At 39.6% G+C, this 18,630-nt stretch overlaps 1 protein-coding gene across 4 annotated transcripts in view; it reads right to left on the reverse strand.

Annotated features, from left to right (window-relative positions):
* The window catches only part of LOC126299335 (WD repeat-containing protein 7), a 324,063-nt gene extending 310,744 nt beyond the window's left edge, over positions 1-13,319 (reverse strand). For 3 of the 4 annotated variants that reach the window (XM_049991166.1, XM_049991167.1, XM_049991165.1), the window contains exons 1-5: positions 12,981-13,313; positions 12,233-12,339; positions 11,943-12,021; positions 5,607-5,775; positions 3,573-3,763 (exon numbers count right to left, since the gene is read on the reverse strand). In XM_049991166.1, coding sequence (XP_049847123.1) covers positions 3,573-3,763; positions 5,607-5,775; positions 11,943-12,021; positions 12,233-12,339; positions 12,981-13,145 — 711 coding nt within the window. In that variant the 5' untranslated portion in view covers positions 13,146-13,313. Of the gene's footprint in view, positions 1-3,572; positions 3,764-5,606; positions 5,776-11,942; positions 12,022-12,232; positions 12,340-12,980 lie in introns of all 4 variants that reach the window. The other variant, XM_049991168.1, reaches the window with a different exon arrangement.
* Positions 13,320-18,630: the final 5,311 nt, after the last annotated feature.

The raw sequence follows: 18,630 nt of genomic DNA on the forward strand, positions 1-18,630 counted from the left end.
GATCTCCATCAGGGGTAGGGTTGCATTAGAGCAGCATTGTCACAAGATTTCTTCTTTTTCTCTGTAATTACTTTAGAGGGTAGGGGCTCTTACAAGGGCTTATCTTCTGCAGGTGTAGAAACTGAGGAGGAGCAGGCAGACCTAGGATCTGCATTCTGTGTCTCTTTCAGACACAGCTGGTGGTGGGTCACTGTTGTGTGGATTTCTAGGGGGTGAGAGAGTACAGGTCCCCCATGATAGTATTGCAGGAACTACAACAAAGGAAGGCCTACATCACCCATGGCCTGGCAAATAACCTGGCAAAAGTTGACACCACTGGGACACGATATAAGTGAGCATATTTTTTTCCAAACTTCAAGATACGAGAGGTGATCTTACCTTCCTGTATTTTTCCAATCATTAATTACAGTAGTACACTTTGGGGATTAGGAAGAGTGACTGTCTCCACAACTGATGGAGAAACAGCCACTCACAGTCCACAAATTGAGTTGGTCATACAGTGAGAAAACCAAAGTCTGAAGGACTGGCATTTCAAGCACAGTATTAGGGGTAGGAAATACAGCTTCACATCATTTTAGACGATCATTCTGAATTTCTCAGGCAGTGAGACCACACTTTTAAAGTGAGGTTGAATGCCCCAGTGTCAACCTCATTTGGCGGCCCTCAACATATGTGACGTGTGAAATGGATCTCTTGTTGCTCCCAGCAATCTCATAGTTCTTCATCTATTTGCAGCATTATGTCCCTGTGAAAAACTGAATTCAATTACCATGCTCTTGTGGGCTGTTAGAGTAACAGTGCATCACCAAGCTTTTTGTACAGAACAGTAACCCTAAAGTAGGATTTGTTATTTTAATCAAAACAGTGTCACTTCAGAATTTACATTTTCAACATAATCCACATAGAATGTCAGCTTAGTAGGTCAAAAAGACCTTACATTTGTCAGAATGCAAATTGGGAACTGAGGGGAGTAAGTTTCTGCCACTCAGTTGGATGGTTTTGCTTTCCTCCTATGGCATAGTCACAGAGGAAAAATTCTTATCTTAATATGGACTGAAACTTCCAAAACACCTACACATCAACTGAATGAGCAATCACCTAAGTCAATATTCAGTCACTTACCACAATTACTTTGTAGTGAGTACTAAAGAGTTTTTCCTAAATTACTGAAATATTAATATTTCTCATGTTTGCCATATAACAACAAATCTTGTTTCATGAAACCCTGTGCAATCACATGCAGTCATTCACTAAATGAGTTAACCATCATTTTCACTAAGCTGCTGGATGGCAAATGTTTATAGCTTAACTTCGTATAGACTAAATCCATACGAATACAAATTGCTGTGTTACACTGATGTATAGTACTTAGTCTGAACCTAAATTTTTTTATACAGGGTGATCATTAAGTCCTGATTAACATAATATACACATGTATGTTCATTGTCCAGTCCATCTATGTAGACATTTTCAATGCACTTTAACTTGGCCTCTGTCCATTTCGAAGCATTACTTATGTCATTAAAGAGTAGACCTGGATACATTATGAAGCAAATCTTGCTGAACAGCTGACACTGCATCCTGGATTCAAGCTCTTAGATCCTGTACATCTTAACTGTTTTGTACACCCTTGTCTTTATGTACTACTAAGTGAAGAATTCCAAGGGAGCAATCAAGTGAACAGGATGGATATAGTTTTGATGAACCTCTGCCTATCTGTTGTTATCTTTGATTTAGGTAGCAGTAAGCCCTTCCTATGAGAGTAAAATGAGGGGATGCTACATCCCATTGGGACAACAGTGTAAGCAATGACTTCTTGCTGGGTGTGGTTCCTGGCATTGATCCAGCATATCAAGGCAAATCTTTCCTGTAACTCATCTGCAAATATGAAGGGTCCATAAACTGTTTTCTTCATGAATCCAGGCCTCACATTACTTTTAATGTGTGTGTGTGTGTGGATTCAGCAATAGCATGAGGTGGCTTGTTACTCCTTATGCAACAGCTACACTTGCTAACTTTGCCACAGATGTCGAATGTGGCCTCATCAGTAAATAAAATGTGATCCCTGAGATTGATTGTGTGCAATTTCTATCAAATTTTAACAAGACAGCTATTGAGCTGCACATATTCAGGCTAATTTGTGAAGTATCTGATGTGGTATGCCTTTTTCTTTGGCGTAAGGTGTAAATCTTTGAAAATCATTGATTTTGACACATCAAGCTTGCTGCTTAAATGACAAGTTGACCAATTCAGACTTCTTTCAGTCATTTCTCAGATTCACTAAACAGACACTTGCGGCAGAGCTGGTCTTTCAGATCATGGTTGGTTGGCAATGTTTCCTATTCTTCAGAACTTCTTGGCAAATAACCAGATTTTTGTTCTTTTTCACACTGGCTTTAGAAATTTCTTCTGCACCTCCAGATAAGATAAACCTCAAAATTACCCCTTAGCAACATTCTCTATCTTACACATTTTTCTTGATTAAAATAAAAAAGATCAGTAAGCACATCTTATCAGAAATCTATCGCAATTATGTATTATGTAAATATGTCCATTATTTCTTAGAAAAGGAAACGCAGAAAAAAATGGCTGTACACAAATGAATCGATGACTGCAGATATTAAAGTTTGAATTAATGCACATTATAATATAAAATCTACATTTTTTGAATGTAACAACCATATTAGTCACTCTTTCAAACAGAAGGTACATTACATTTCAGTACCATGATAACAGTGAGGTCACTGGTAACTGAGCATGAGCTCACATTGAGGAAAGAAATTGGCTGTGTCCTTTTCAAAGAATCCATCCTGGCATTTAGATTAAGCAATTTAAGTGTACACACTATAGTTGACTTTGGATGGACAGATGGGGATTTGACCCCCCATCCTCTTTAATACAAGGCTGATATCTTACCACTATGCCATCTCTCTCAGTGCTGCAGGCTGTTGCAACTTGAGTGCCCACTTGCAGGTAGCCAGGTGCCTGCAGGCAGGGGTGGGCAAACAACTTGCGCGAGGAGAGTCAGGCAGTGGGAAGAGAGCCTAAGCAACTGCAAGCCACGTGAGTGCACACAGGCAGGTGTGGGCAAACGGCTTGCACTTGTGATAGAACAATTGGAAACAATAGGCAATAGCATCATCTATCAGGTAATGTATGCCCGTGCTCCACGGGACATTCATTTAACAGCTTACCCTACTGTCACTGTAATAGAAATCCGATATACAAGTTGAAAGCTGTGTAATATGATGCTAATATTTTAGTGAACATGCAAGTTCACCTTTGTTAGCATTTTCCAGCATTAAATAATAGGGAAAACACAATTTATATTATATAACTTATTTTACTAGAACTTCAAGTAGACTGTAACATATACAGCATCAATGGCTGAGTGTTACATGAAAAAAAATATCTACAGTCAATATTTTTCTCCAGCCTCAGGTTCCACAAGGACACAAAATTCAAAAATGTTAAGAAATACTACAACACTGTTGCAATTAACAGAATTTTTAGACAATTTATTTCTCAAGTATGAATTTTAAATACATATCTTAAAATGCATGTAAAGTTACCTGCCAGAATTTGGAACACACAATTAATACTGTGCGCTGATTATAGGAGCAGCACGTCATAGACAAGGCATTCAAACAGCGAATCTGTTTGCTCTCATTTTCATATAGAGGTTCTTGGGATTTAGTTTCTTGGCCCAACAAAGTCCAAACTTTCACAGTTCCAGTTGTAGTCAATGCCAGTACTACATCATCTACAATCAAACAAGCAAACAAATAATTTAAAGTCACTGCACACATTCTGTTCATCATCAAACTCAGTCAATTTCCAGTGAGTATAAACACATGTACACACAAGAAGTTTCATAAAACAATGCTCAGTTATAACAACTTTAGCATTGTGCATGACATTTAGTTTTCTGTTATTGGAGTGATCTATTACTATTTATACTCATTTAGAATGGTTCACTGATGTGAGCAGCTGGTGCACCTCACCAGTCAGAGGTGCAACAGTTTATAATACAACTACCACATCCACTCACCAACTCAGTGTTTGTGACACTAGCTAGTTTTTACTAGTGGTATGCCCTACTTTAAAGTTATCTTAGGTCCTTACAGAACACACTGCTGCACCAGAAATCAAGAAGAGAGGTTATGCTGCACTTTGCATGTTAGAAAGCAAGTGTATGTTACAGATTACTGCAGAGAATAACGCCAGCACAGAAATCAGGCTAAAGTGATTATTGAATCTCCTGTAGTCACCTGGTCTACCACATAATTTTGTGGGTATGACCTATTAATCACACTGCTCAGAAAATCACCAATAATGGTTGCAGAAAATCGACAGCAATGCAACACAATTGCACCTTTGAGGACACAGAAAACCTGTAGAAAATTTAAGACCCTAAACTATTATTATCAATAGTCCTTTGTTACTGTTTTTTCCTTCTTCAGAATAATGCGTAATGAACTGAAAACTTAATTCCCACTGTGAGCTTATGAAAAGTTCTTCAGCACTGTACCCCATTGTCATTTTCAAACAGATAGCACATTGATTATATTCGCTTTCATTGTTTAGTAAGAGACAGCAGATAATTATAACATCTGATTGCATTAGTTACCTGCTAAATAATAACGACAGAACTCTACACCAGTTAAAATACTAAATAACAAGATTCTTTAACTGGTGTTACCATATAATGTCAATCTACAACCAAGTTTCAGGAAGTTAAAAAAATCAAAACTAGTAACAACAAACATAATTCTGGAGAAGTTCTTTAAACAGTAATTTCTTCTTAAATGAGAAAGTATATTCTGTTCAACTGAAACATATTTAAACTCTCCATAGCATATGTTGCCTTAAGCCCACTGCAACAAGTGAACTTTATTACCTAGATGGACCAGTCCCACCATTTTTACACAGCTGCTGCAAGGAAGAGATGTTAAGTGGAGCAGGACAGCAGCCATCCATTGCTTGGGCATACTACTACTCCTGAACGGCTGCAATCCAGCGGTAGTGTCCCATATCATCTAAGCAGCTTAGGTGAAGTTGGAAAACACCAACTTTTCAGATAGAGGACAGCAACGACAAGCTACCCCTCAGCCAGCGAAAGCTGGATGATGTGGAAGTTACTTAACAGGTTACAATCCAGAGTGGGAAGAGCCAAGGACAGTAGGAAGAAACACGGCTTCAGTGTTTCCACAGATCAAAATGTGCAAGTAGTGTAATTACAGAAATCCACAATGCAATAAAAGTTGTACGAAAAATTTTTACAGCCTATGGTGGATATTTAATGTGGTCTTAGCATTTGGAAATTGTGTCAAGGCTGTGGACCCACACACGGAGAAATCACTGGAACTTACTTGACAGACAGCACTTGTATAAGATTACTCATTCATAGAATAACCAGAATACTTCTTGGTTATTTTTACTGTAAATGTTAACAGAAAACAACAACTCATTCTCTCCTTTATTCTTCATAATGTGGACACTGAATTCTGGATTAGGTCAGCCTTATTTAAAATTTCAGTTACAAAAGCAATTATATATTAATAGCTGCTTAAATGAACTGATGTAAAAATTTACTTGACACTTGCCTTTTCTCTTGTTTGGACGAAGAACATGAACGGCACTTATCCAGTCAGGATTAACCCTTGATGACAGAGTAAAGAGAATTTCCAAACTAAATGGATCCATTACTAAAATTTCAGAATAATATCCATTGCAGAATAGACGAACGTCATCACAGCCTGACATATGGTATGCCTAAAAGCAAAAATAAATAAGTTTTTAATTACCCACTCACATACAAATATGAAATATTTCCTGTGAGTATTTCAGTCTACATGCAACATGAGTTCATAACATGAGGAAGCATAGTACAAAGCGTAAATGTCTCAATTGATAATGAACAGAGCCTGTGAAAATCTCAATTTATGATTTTTTGTCATAGTTGTCATCTGTCAGGGTTTATCCTTTTCTTTAGCTATTACATATTTTGTGTAAGCTGAAAAAATGCATAAGCAATAGGGTGTAATGTGGATACAATTACAAGAAAGGCTGAATGCTTAAGCAATACCACATTTTTCCAACAATACTGCAAAGCACAAGTGATAATCTTCTGCCCTACTTTGAGTAATCTCACTCCCACTTTTACTAAGGAGATAGTAGCTTAGCTCATTCTGTTCAACAACCTGTATTTTCCCAAAACAATTCTTTCTCTGTCACAGGAAAGAAAAAATAAAATTCTACTTGAATAGTATCTGTGGATAGTAATAACTGATTTTTAGGAAATTACTAAGAGTCGCAGACTTACATTTGTCTAGATGGAAGGAATGATGGCAACCACTCATGGGCAATGACAGTGCTTATTACGAAAAATATTGAAAAATATATTAATTTGCCAAACTTGTCAATGTGTCCCACTGTGAGAGGGTATACTAGAAGGGAGTCAATGTTGACACACAACTATAGATGAATATCACTCCTCTGCATTATAGTGAACAGGCTCAATCCATATACAGCACAAGGAGGCTCAGGAAGGATAAGTCATCACCAACTGATCAAATATTCACACTAAGACAAATACCAGATAAGAACTGAGAGCACAATCAGGATACTTCTGTAGGTTTATAGACTTCAATTAAGCATATGACAGCATAGCGAGAGGAGAGTGGAGTATAATGGAAGTGTGTGGGCTACCGGACATACTGATAAAACTAAAATGTTTGTGATGGGATCAAAGTGTACACCGAAAGTACCGGGGAGGGGGGGGGGGGGGGGGTGAGTTCTCAGATACACTTGACATAAAAACTGGAGTGGGGCACAGACATGATACATCACTATGTTCAGCAATTTGGCACTCAACAACACCTTGAGGAGACTAACACAAGAATGTGCAGGAGTCACCATAGGGGAAAAAAGATAAATGATCTGGCTTTCGTGAATGATATTACAGTGGTAGGAAAGAGCATGGTAGACCTGTAGAAAAATGGGAACTGTACTGATGGAAGAAGCTAAGAAAGTGTGCAAACTGTTGTGAAAGCCCATGTCCAGGATCTTGTTCAAGGACTTACTGCTGCCATTTTTACTATTTGAATGATATCTGAAGTAAGCGATAGTTCAACATGAAAAGTAGCCTACTTTGCTTATGATGTATGGTATTATATTTTGGGGTAACTTCTCCCATTCCCAAAGCATATTTTTGGCTCAGAAACTGGAGATTTGGGCAATAAGTGGTGTAAGTTCACAAACCTCTTGTCAACCCCTGTTCATTAGTCTGGGTTTCTGACACTGGCTCCTCAAAATAAACAAATTATAATTCTTTACTGTCATTTCTTATTAACAGTATCAGCTTATTCCCAAGAATTAGCAGCTTTCACTCAGTTAATATCAAGCTGAAATCCAATCTGCATTTGGAGCACACTTTCTTGACTTGTGCAGAAAGGCTTGCTGTATACTCCTGCATCATATTAAGAGTATCTGCTCCAAGGCAAAAAGCACTTTAGTGAGTACTAGGAGGGCTTGTGGCAAAAACTTGGGCCTAAGCCCCAGGGGTATGCACTGAATATACACCACAGTGGTTAGACCTAGGATTTCCTATGTGGTCGTAGTGTGGTGGAAGAAGGTATAACAGCGGGTTGCTGCTAAAGAGGTTGCTAAGGTGCAGAGATTGGCCTGCTTACCCATAACGGGTGAAATTAGCAGCACACCAACCGCTGGAATGAAAGCCATGCCGGATATGCCTCCACTTCATCTTTAGGTTAAGATGGAGGCAGCAGCTGGGGCACACAGACTTAAAACTGGCCAGAACTAGGTCTCATTCAGATATCCAGAATCACACACCAACATAGTGAGTGAGGTAAATATAGGTATGGCTGGGGAAATGCCCACCGACTATATAACAACTCTAAACTGCTTCGACAAGCCTCACAACATAATAATTGGAAGTAGGGAGCAGTGAGAGAAAACAGTTCAACACCATACGGGGGACATCATTTGGTTCACCGATGGGTCGAAATCAGATCAAGGCGTTGGGGCAGGGCTGTACAGGGTTCAGCCAAGACTGGAGAGCAGCATCTCTAGGGAAACTGGCCTCTGTATTCCAAGCCAAAATTACTGCAATCAGGGCATGTGTGGAGGGGAATATGAGTAGGTGCTACAATAACCATAGCATCTACATCTATTCAGACAGCCAGGCAGCCCTGAAATCATTGGCAGCTCCTGCAACAAGATCTAAGATTGTTGCAGATTGCCACAGGGCTCTGGTGGAGCTAGGGGGAAGCAATAGGGTGTACCTAGTGTGGGTCCCTGGTCACTCAGAGATCTGTGGCAATGAACAAGCTGATAGATTGGGTAGGATGGGGGGCAACAACTCCATTTATTGGACCGGAACCTGTCTTGACAATCACCAAGGCTAAGATCAAATTAGAACTACGGAACTGGCTTGTGAAACAACACGTAGGATATTGGACCAAGGTCCATAAACAAAAACATGGTATGGTAATGATGCCCAAGCCATGTTTTAAAAGAAGCTCTGCAATCCTGGGATTGAACAGGAAAGAGATCAAACTCATGACTGGACTGATGACTGGCCATAGGAACTTCAAAAAACACCTACACACAATGGGTATAATGGAAGAGGACCCTAAATGTAGGATCTGTGATGAGGGTGAAGAAACTGTATCACACCTAATCTTTGAATGCATGGCACTGGAGAGTAAAGGATACAGAATTTTCGGGACAACTAGACCTGAAGAAATTGTGTCTAACAAAAACTGGTAGAGGGACTCCTTGCACTATTTGAGGGCACTGGTTGGCTTTACTTGATATACAGGGAGCGATACCGCACAATATATCTAGTTTGGTGCGTGCAGTGGCAGGTTAGACCTAAGCTGTTTTAGCTCTCCTGTTAAAATCAACCAATCAAATCAATACTCCTGCATATATTTTGAATAAGCTACCACAAGAATTCAATAATCTTAGTAGTAATCCATGCACTTTCAAATCTAAACTGAAGAGTTGCCTCATGTGTTACTCCTATTCTGTCGAAGAGTTCTTAGAAAAGTTGAGCCGATTCCTGTGCTACACTGTCGATTGCATTTACACAATGTTATGGCTCGTACTTTTTTGGTTTCATAATTTTTTTTATCTGTTATTACTTTCACGTACTGACATTCCATGGCCTTGGAGATTTGCTCCTCACTTTGGTCCTATGCAACTAGACATGTAAAATAAATGAAAACAAAGTACATGCTAATAGGAAGAAGATCTCAGGACCAAACCATCTACCAATCAGGGACCTAACAATACAGGAGCTACACAGAACATCATAACATCTAAATTACAATCCTGGCAGACAAAATTAAGACTATATCAGACCATCATCAAACCTGCAAGACATGGGGAGAAAACTCGTCACTTTTGAAAATAAAGTACTGAGAAAAACACATGGACCAATGAAAGAAAATGAAAAGTGGAGAATAAGGAAAAACATATCTCAAACAATTATACACACTGACACCGTAGTGAGCGTGAAAACTAAAAGACTCTGGTAGTATGGACATGTGAAGAGGTGCTGGGAGAACACTGTAACAGAGGCAGTGATGGATGGAGAAGCTGATGAAAGAAGACCGCTAGGATGACCGAGAACGAGATGGAAGGATAATACCATGGGAGACATGCAGGTACTGGGTCTAGGAGATGAAGATGCAGCTGACAGGAAGGTGTGGAAGACTGGAATGAGTGAGGCCACAGACTGGCTATGGTTTATGTAGCCAGTATAAGCAAGCATGCACAGGTATTTGAGATCAGTGATAGAAATAAATGCTAAAATGTGTTTGGATTTTATACTACTCTTACTGTATTTTGTATGAAGATTAACTAACAGAATCATCAGCAATGTGGCCTAAGATCTAGGTTAGTTTGGAAGGTGACTGGTTATGAGTTGGAAAATGCAACAAATCTGATTTCTTTAATTTTTAACTTCTGCTTTGTATCATGTGCCACAGAAACTGATTTATTGTTATGGAATATAGCTTCAAATTTTGGACTGACTATTATTTGGGTATTTTGTTATTGTTGTCACTGTCTTCAGTCTGAAGATTCATTTGAATCAGCTCTCTATGTTACGCTATCCTGAGCAAGCCTCCATCTCTTGCGTAACTACTGCAACTTACATCCTTCTGAATCTGGTTATTGTATACATCTCTGTCTCCCTCTATGATTTTTTTTACCCTCCACACTTCCCTCCAGTACTAAATCGGTGATCCCTTCATGCCTCAGAACATGTGCTACCAACTGATCCCTACTTCTATTCAAGTTGTGCCACAAATTCCTCTTCTCAGTTTTATTCAGTACCTCATTACTTACCTGATCTACCCATCTAATATTCAATATTCTTCTGTAGCACGCATTTCTCCTCTCGTCTGAACTATATATCATCCACATTTCACATCCATATCTGGCTACACTCTACACAAATACTTTCAGAAAATACTTCTTGTCACTTAAATCTATACTCGTTAACAAATTTCTCTTCTTGAGAAATGCTTTCCTTGCCATCATCACCAATCACATTTTATATTGTCTCTACATCAAGCATCATCAGTTTTTTGCTGTCCAAATAGCAAAACTTTGCCTCATTTCCTAATTTAATTCCCCCAGCAGTTTATGATATGTTTTTTACAAAATTGTGTTGTGGAACAATGGCCACATCACCAAATACATCTGTGAACTTCCATTGTACACGAATATCTTGCAATAAAGTCCTGAAATTTTGAGATACATATCATTATGGTCTACTTATGCAGTGCGTGAAATTTGGCTTGGTTATCACATGTCCCTTTTGTGCTACCACACTTCGAAAATCTATGTTTTCCAGGCAATTTTTCAAATTTTTGTATTTTCGTGTGCATGTAACTCAGTTTTTGTGACTGATATGGGCATGATGAGTTGTGTGTGTGTTTAGGCCACATGAAGCTTACCACAAAAAAATTATACCCTTTTTGAGTGAATTATATTTGGCATAGAGGGCACCTACAATATATACCTTTTATCGTATTACATTTTTTATTTTCCCTCAGAAATAAGTTTTTGGTGTTTTGATTCATGGAGTGTGTTCTCTAAATGGACGTTACTGGGTTGCAAAAATTTCACTTGACTGTGTGGAAGAGTTCCAAAGTTATTAAGACCTGAAGTTGGGTCTGGAGATGGATGGCAGATGCAGGTTGCAATTTCCGGGTCACGGTACCTTCTTTCAAAAGAAATAATTCTGGAACTAGTTGGCAGGGGAAACTAATACTTTGTAAATGAGTGTTCCACACATGGTAGAATTAGTGTACTGAATTTCAGTCAAATCAGACTGCGAGCTGGAGCCCCTAGTTGAACTGACATGGAATGACCCTATATTTAACATGGACTGTGCGCCCCAAGGAAACTGACCTATTTCAGCATTGCAGGCAATAAAATTTCCTATATTCCTTGACATTTCATAATTTAATGCCACTATGAACCATGACTTGGTCAGTCTATTACATGATACGAAGACTTGATGAAACATTATGAAAACTTTAATGCAACAAATATATTTAAGAGGTTTTCTGATTTGTGTGTTAAGCTACCAGGACTTCAAGGGATTAACAATAGCACAACAGTGAGAGATGGGTACACATTTTCAACAACCTACCAGAGCACATTAAATGTCACACACAATATGGTGAAGTGTAACACTGAATTAAATAACTTTGATAGGCAACTCCTACTCAATTATTGTTTTAGTTTTAACTACAATTATAATCAGCACTGCCATTCGGTAATGTCATTTGGCTGTTCAGGAATTAAATGTCTTGACTTCTTTCCACATCCCCGAGACCACTCAACATGGGATCTAGGGAAATAACTACTGTAATGTAATGCAGTTTATGACAACCTACCTGAATAGTTGTGTGCACATGTGCTAGCTTAACCACCTCCCTGCATTTTCCATCAACTAGATCCCAGCAGCACATCTCTCTGCAAGAAGTATGTTTTTTTAAATAGTAAATAAAGAATCCAGAAGTCAGTAACATTCAAAAATAAGAAGCTAGAATTTAATTGAACACACAAAAAAACAAACACTTTAAGCAAATTTGTACACAATTGATATTAAATGTAAAAGAGGCTGTGATTGCTAGAAATAACAGCCGATAACATTCCATAACATACTCACATTCAACAAACTTACCCACTTTCTGAAGAACTAACTATGTAATTGTTATCTAGTACAACACTTGCTTTTGCAAGGCACAAGACAGGGGCAGTATGGCCAACAAGAAGGCATCTGGGAAACATCTGAAATAAGATATCAATGTATGATTCAAACAACACTCAGTCTTCATCAAATCAATTATTAGTTTTGTTATCAACTTCACCTAGGCAGGGGTTTCTAGCAACAGTAATTGGCGATACAAAAACCCATTTGAAATAAGATATTTAACGCCATCACAAAGGTTTCCATCTTGCTGCAGCAGTCAATATGTAACTATGTTTCTCTGCTACACTATCAATACTGCTTATGTAGCCCCAGAAAGGCTGTCAAAATCTTATATGCTATATTATGCCTAAATGCTCACTAGCCTTTATGTATATATCGTCCGACTTTGATACCACACTTTTTTTAATAAATAAAACAACAACACACGGTGAAGAATCCAAGTTATATTTAGTAATGTATGCATTTCCTAAAATCTTTTCCAAAAGCCACATTTTTTGACCTGTCCGCGATAAATTTACGTCCTTACTTTTCCCAGTAGTAAGTGTATCAATGTCTTTATATATAAAGTAACGTATTCCACTCTCATGTATATCTTATGCCATGCGTTCGTAATAGCAAGGAAAGAAAAAAATCCACTAAAATTTATTAATACAGAGATATAACAGCCTTCATTGTTGTACGCTGAGATCGTGGTTGCAATTGTTCACTGCGACATTACCTTCAGAGTATCAGGATTCATTTGCCACAAGCAAATCTGTCCGTCATAGCAGCCGGTGATCAATGTTTTTTGATCTCTAGACAACATAACACACGAAATGCAGTGTGTAGGGGGGTGTTTACCCCAAAGTACTACTGGAACAACCAAATTTGTTCCAGTAGACATGGTTAACAGTTATGAACAACACTGCTAATACATAAATATTGCTCTCTGTTTCATCGTCACAAAATATGTATTGCCTTACGACCACTTTACATTACTGTCACAACCACCCCAGTACTACTGGAGACTGCAATTGTCAATCTCCAAACGCTACATCGCTGACAGCACCAAAGATCCTCAACCCGCTGCTCGTAAAGACAGCTGCACCACAGTCTAACTTAAAAGTCGCGACACTCCATCTCGTTTTGTTACCCACAGCGGTAGCAGCGTTCCAAGCGGCCAGCAAGCAACCCTACTGAATACGATATAGGATGATTTCGGAATAATAGCTTTTATATTTTGTTTTTAAAGTAGTTTTTTAGAGTAGGGAGTGTATGTAAAGCCTTAAAAATCGACAACAAAAAAGACACCACATTTGTTTTAATTTGGTTTTCTAAGGATGCAGGGAGGTAGGAAACTGTTTACGCCATAGACTGTTTTGATTCTCTTGTAACGCACAGACATTTGCTTTATAATGTTTTTCTCGTTTAATAACAAAAAATTGCTATTATACACTACAAGACCTGACCGTTAGCAGAAAGACGTCGCATTTCTAACCAAGAAAGCAGAGTATTTTTCGCTACCCTTTCAGATAAATCAGTGAAAATGGAACGTAACAAACCTATGTGCAATGTAATAACTACATTATTTAATGCACCAAATAAGCCACCACAACTGTAGCATAAGGGAAAACTACACAGGCGTGACAGTAAATCGTCAAACGCAATAAAACTGTTTTCGAACACAGAAGAAATCAGTGCCACAATTCTTGGTAAATCTGAGCCATGAACGACAAGAATAATCAACACAAAATTGCTTTTGAAGCAAAAATAATTACATTTACAAAACATTCGTTTATTAGAAAGTCGAGTGAAGTGTAAGAATGGACGAATCACTACAATCCACAAAAACTTTTGAAGTGTTAAGGAAAGTGCCTATGATAATAACAACAGAAATATGTGCCTCTCATGCATAAAACATGTGTTTATATGCCCTTGCTTTCAGTGGAATAAGCTGCAAATATATACATATTCGACAGTATTTCTTCACAAATAAGTTGTAGCTTATGTCATTGAATCAGTGTGATTCGGTGATTTTTACTTGCATTTCACGATAATTCATGGCTCCTGGTAACTTACTAACGCGTGGATGCAAAAATATAACAACCATTTCCTTAATGAAGTAGAAACTAATTAAAAACAAACATTATTCTTACGACGCATGCGACTGTATGCTTTCTGACCGTTGGAGCGCTAGTGTCACTCCAACTGTCAAACGGTAACAATTTCTGCACCAGAGAGTATCGTGGCTGTATGTATTAGACTGTGCATGGAGGTAGAATAAGGAGAGATGGCGCTACAGACTTACGCTGTAAGTTGTTTTGAAGCCAGTGAGCGGGGCTTGTGGCCATCTTGGATCCCCCAAAACATTAGCAGACGAGTGTTAACAATTGATTCTTGTTCGTTATTTCTTTCTTGTGCACGCGATATTTATGATATATAGTAAATGTTACTCTGTTTTAGTGAACAATTCAGCATTAGGAACGCAACTTCAAACGTTTTTCTGGTCTTAAATGCGTATTCGATACAGTAATATGAAACGAAAATATGACGCTTCTGGCCTCAGTACTGTTATTCTTTTGTTCATACATTTCGAATAACCGAGTAGAGAAGTATGTGCTATGAAAAGCGTTCTTTCGTAATCCATTTTTATTCACTTTGATTGTGTTTCTGTCATGATTGATAGTTTAGAGGCACCGATTTGTATTCGTTGCATTTTCAAGTCAAATGCAAATTTTAAATGTTCAAGTTTGCAATAAACTTACCTTATTTCCTTTGGTGACCCTTAGATGTATGCAGGGATGATATAAACAAGCCAGCTGTCATGACACAAAATGAAAGATTCGTTAAATTACGAAGGAAAACAACGAAGTTTAAGATTGTTAGGCCCATTGTAGTTTACACATCTGCTTTGTTCTTAAATTGTACCTTCCAAGTGACATTCAGTGTGGCAAATAACAGCAATTTATAGGGTAACACGACAACAAAGTGAATTAGCCTGGACTTAGATAGGGAACTTTGCTTTAACAACTATGCAACCCTTTAAGTACTTATAATTTAACCATTGTAACAGGTGTTCCAGACATTTTACTGAAGGTTTAATTAACTACGTGTAGTTACAATACTTTTAAATTAAATTATCGCATTTTAAAACATTAGTCCCCATTTCCAGGATATTTCTTGCCAGGACTTTTCAGTTACTTCAGAATAACCAAACACTGAAAACCAAGTGTACTGCTCACCTCCAGAGAGCTCTTCGTGTTGGACTGATAAGAAATCTAAAGTCAAATCACAGAAATAAAACCATACTGTAAAACTTTACAGTGCATCAGAATTTCAAGTATATATAAGAAAATAGCGCTTAAATAAGTCCACTTACGAATGAAATGTGATTTGTTTCAACCTTTGACTATAATCAGAACGATTAGTACACCCATAAGCGACGCAAGCCGACATTTTTTTTAATCAAAACACTTCACGACTACACGGAATCAAACCAGAAGCGAATGTTTTGGGGTAGCTAACATGGCGGATCTTCACTTGGGTCGGCTTCAAGTTTGTGACGTCATGACAACTCCTCTTATTTTTACCTCCATGAGACTGTGGCTGCACTTTTAGCTGCAGTGATCGATAGAACACTACTGCAATTAAAATTAGTATTTTACTTTCGTTTGATTCACACCGGACGTCAAGAAACTGAATGTACAAACATTTCACTGTGTATTTCAGTGGCAGATTTCTCACTTGCCGTCAAAGGAACGGGAGTACTGGCTCAGGAAGGACCTTCTACGCCAATGATTCTCAGGGAGAAAGTTTTGTCACTGTACCTGGTAGAAGGGACGGTATCATCTTCTGAAATCGGTAATTAATCTATTCTAGCTACACTCACTCATGTTATGGTAGTGGATTTTGTGTGTTATTAACTTCTTGACTTTTTACTGTTTATTTTGTTTCCAAGACGTATTGTTGTTGTGTACAAAGAAAGTGGTTCACAACAGACACAGCGAGAGGCCGCAACCACACAGGTACAACTAATCGCCTTGCGTCTCTCAGTTCTGGGCAGCAGCCTGCAGATGGTGTTCCCAATTCTGGACATCTTCCTGCTTCCACATCCCTTCCTTCAGTGTGTCGTACACAACCGTCGGTATTGTGCACAGCCAGTAGGGAATTCTGTCAACCACGGACCACATTGCTTCCAGCTTGCATTGGTGGACATGGGTATTTTTCCACCGACAGGCTCAAAACACGACGCGCTGCGTTCACTCAGATATTTCTGCACCAACAATTAAACAACTTCAGCCCACTCAGTACAGTACTCAGAAAACTAGCGTCTGACTTAGCAGTTACTGTTTACCGAGAACAAGTACCAGTAACAGAGTGTCTGCACAATTTCATTCAGTTATAGTGACAAATCGTAGCTTGCCAAGAGACAGCAAAATTACTTAGATTTCGTTGTGTTAAATAAATAAAGGAAATGAACCACCACAGCTGTATCATCAGTGATGCTGCCTGCCCTCCCCCCCCCCCCCCCCTCAGTTCTCAATGAAGATGCCTTCATCAACATTTAAGTCTCAGGGTTGGAACTTGGCTGCATCATCAAAGACATTTATCTTACATGATTAGCTTCACTGGAACACTTACGCCATCTTTAGATCCTGTTTACCAAAGAACATATTATATAGCTGCAATACCTAAGTCTGACAGCTGAATTAATATAAAAATAATATACCAGAAAATCATTAAAACCATAAATGGAATAACAACTACAATGCTGTGAGAGTATATGTTAAATATATTCTTTTTAAAAAATAATCGAAACTAGAATCATGGTGTGGATGAAATTATATGAAAGTAAAAGTGCACAATATAAAATGTACCATAGTCACCTTGCATGTATTTACTGACATGAGTGAAAAAAGGTGGAACATTCAAAAATAGCATTAACAAAGGGATGAAATATCAGAAACATATATATTAGTGTCCAAAAACCATATGTAGACGGTCATAAAAGTGAGGTAATGAATCACAAATAGCAGCAAGTAAAGAAATGGTGCAAGCTAATGGCAAGCCAAATATAAATGCACAACAGAATACATAAATACACTCCTGGAAATGGAAAAAAGAACACATTGACACCGGTGTGTCAGACCCACCATACTTGCTCCGGACACTGCGAGAGGGCTGTACAAGCAATGATCACACGCACGGCACAGCGGACACACCAGGAACCGCGGTGTTGGCCGTCGAATGGCGCTAGCTGCGCAGCATTTGTGCACCGCCGCCGTCAGTGTCAGCCAATTTGCCGTGGCATACGGAGCTCCATCGCAGTCTTTAACACTGGTAGCATGCCGCGACAGCGTGGACGTGAACCGTATGTGCAGTTGATGGACTTTGAGCGAGGGCGTATAGTGGGCATGCGGGAGGCCGGGTGGACGTACCGCCGAATTGCTCAACACGTGGGGTGTAAGGTCTCCACAGTACATCGATGTTGTCGCCAGTGGTCGGCGGAAGATGCACGTGCCCGTCGACCTGGGACCGGACCGCAGCGACGCACGGATGCACGCCAAGACCGAAGGATCCTACGCAGTGCCGTAGGGGACCGCACCGCCACTTCCCAGCAAATTAGGGACATTGTTGCTCCTGGGGTATCGGCGAGGACCATTCGCAACCGTCTCCATGAAGCTGGGCTACGTTCCCGCACACCATTAGGCCGTCTTCTGCTCACGCCCCAACATCGTGCAGCCCGCCTCCAGTGGTGTCGCGACAGGCGTGAATGGAGGGACGAATGGAGACGTGTCGTCTTCAGCGATGAGAGTCGCTTCTGCCTTGGTGCCAATGATGGTCGTATGCGTGTTTGGCGCCGTGCAGGTGAGCGCCACAATCAGGACTGCATACGACCGAGGAACACAGGGCCAACACCCAGCATCATGGTGTGGGGAGCGATCTCCTACACTGGCCGTACACCTCTGGTGATCGTCGAGGGGACACTGAATAGTGCACGGTACATCCAAACCGTCATCGAACCCATCGTTCTACCATTCCTAGACCGGCAAGGGAACTTGCTGTTCCAACAGGACAATGCACGTCCGCATGTATCCCGTGCCACCCAACGTGCTCTAGAAGGTGTAAGTCAACTACCCTGGCCAGCAAGATCTCCGGATCTGTCCCCCATTGAGCATGTTTGGGACTGGATGAAGCGTCGTCTCACGCGGTCTGCACGTCCAGCACGAACGCTGGTCCAACTGAGGCGCCAGGTGGAAATGGCGTGGCAAGCCGTCCCACAGGACTACATCCAGCATCTCTACGATCGTCTCCATGGGAGAATAGCAGCCTGCATTGCTGCGAAAGGTGGATATACACTGTACTAGTGCCGACATTGTGCATGCTCT

Source organism: Schistocerca gregaria, chromosome X, assembly GCF_023897955.1.
Source record: "Schistocerca gregaria isolate iqSchGreg1 chromosome X, iqSchGreg1.2, whole genome shotgun sequence".
NCBI lineage: Eukaryota > Metazoa > Arthropoda > Insecta > Orthoptera > Acrididae > Schistocerca > Schistocerca gregaria.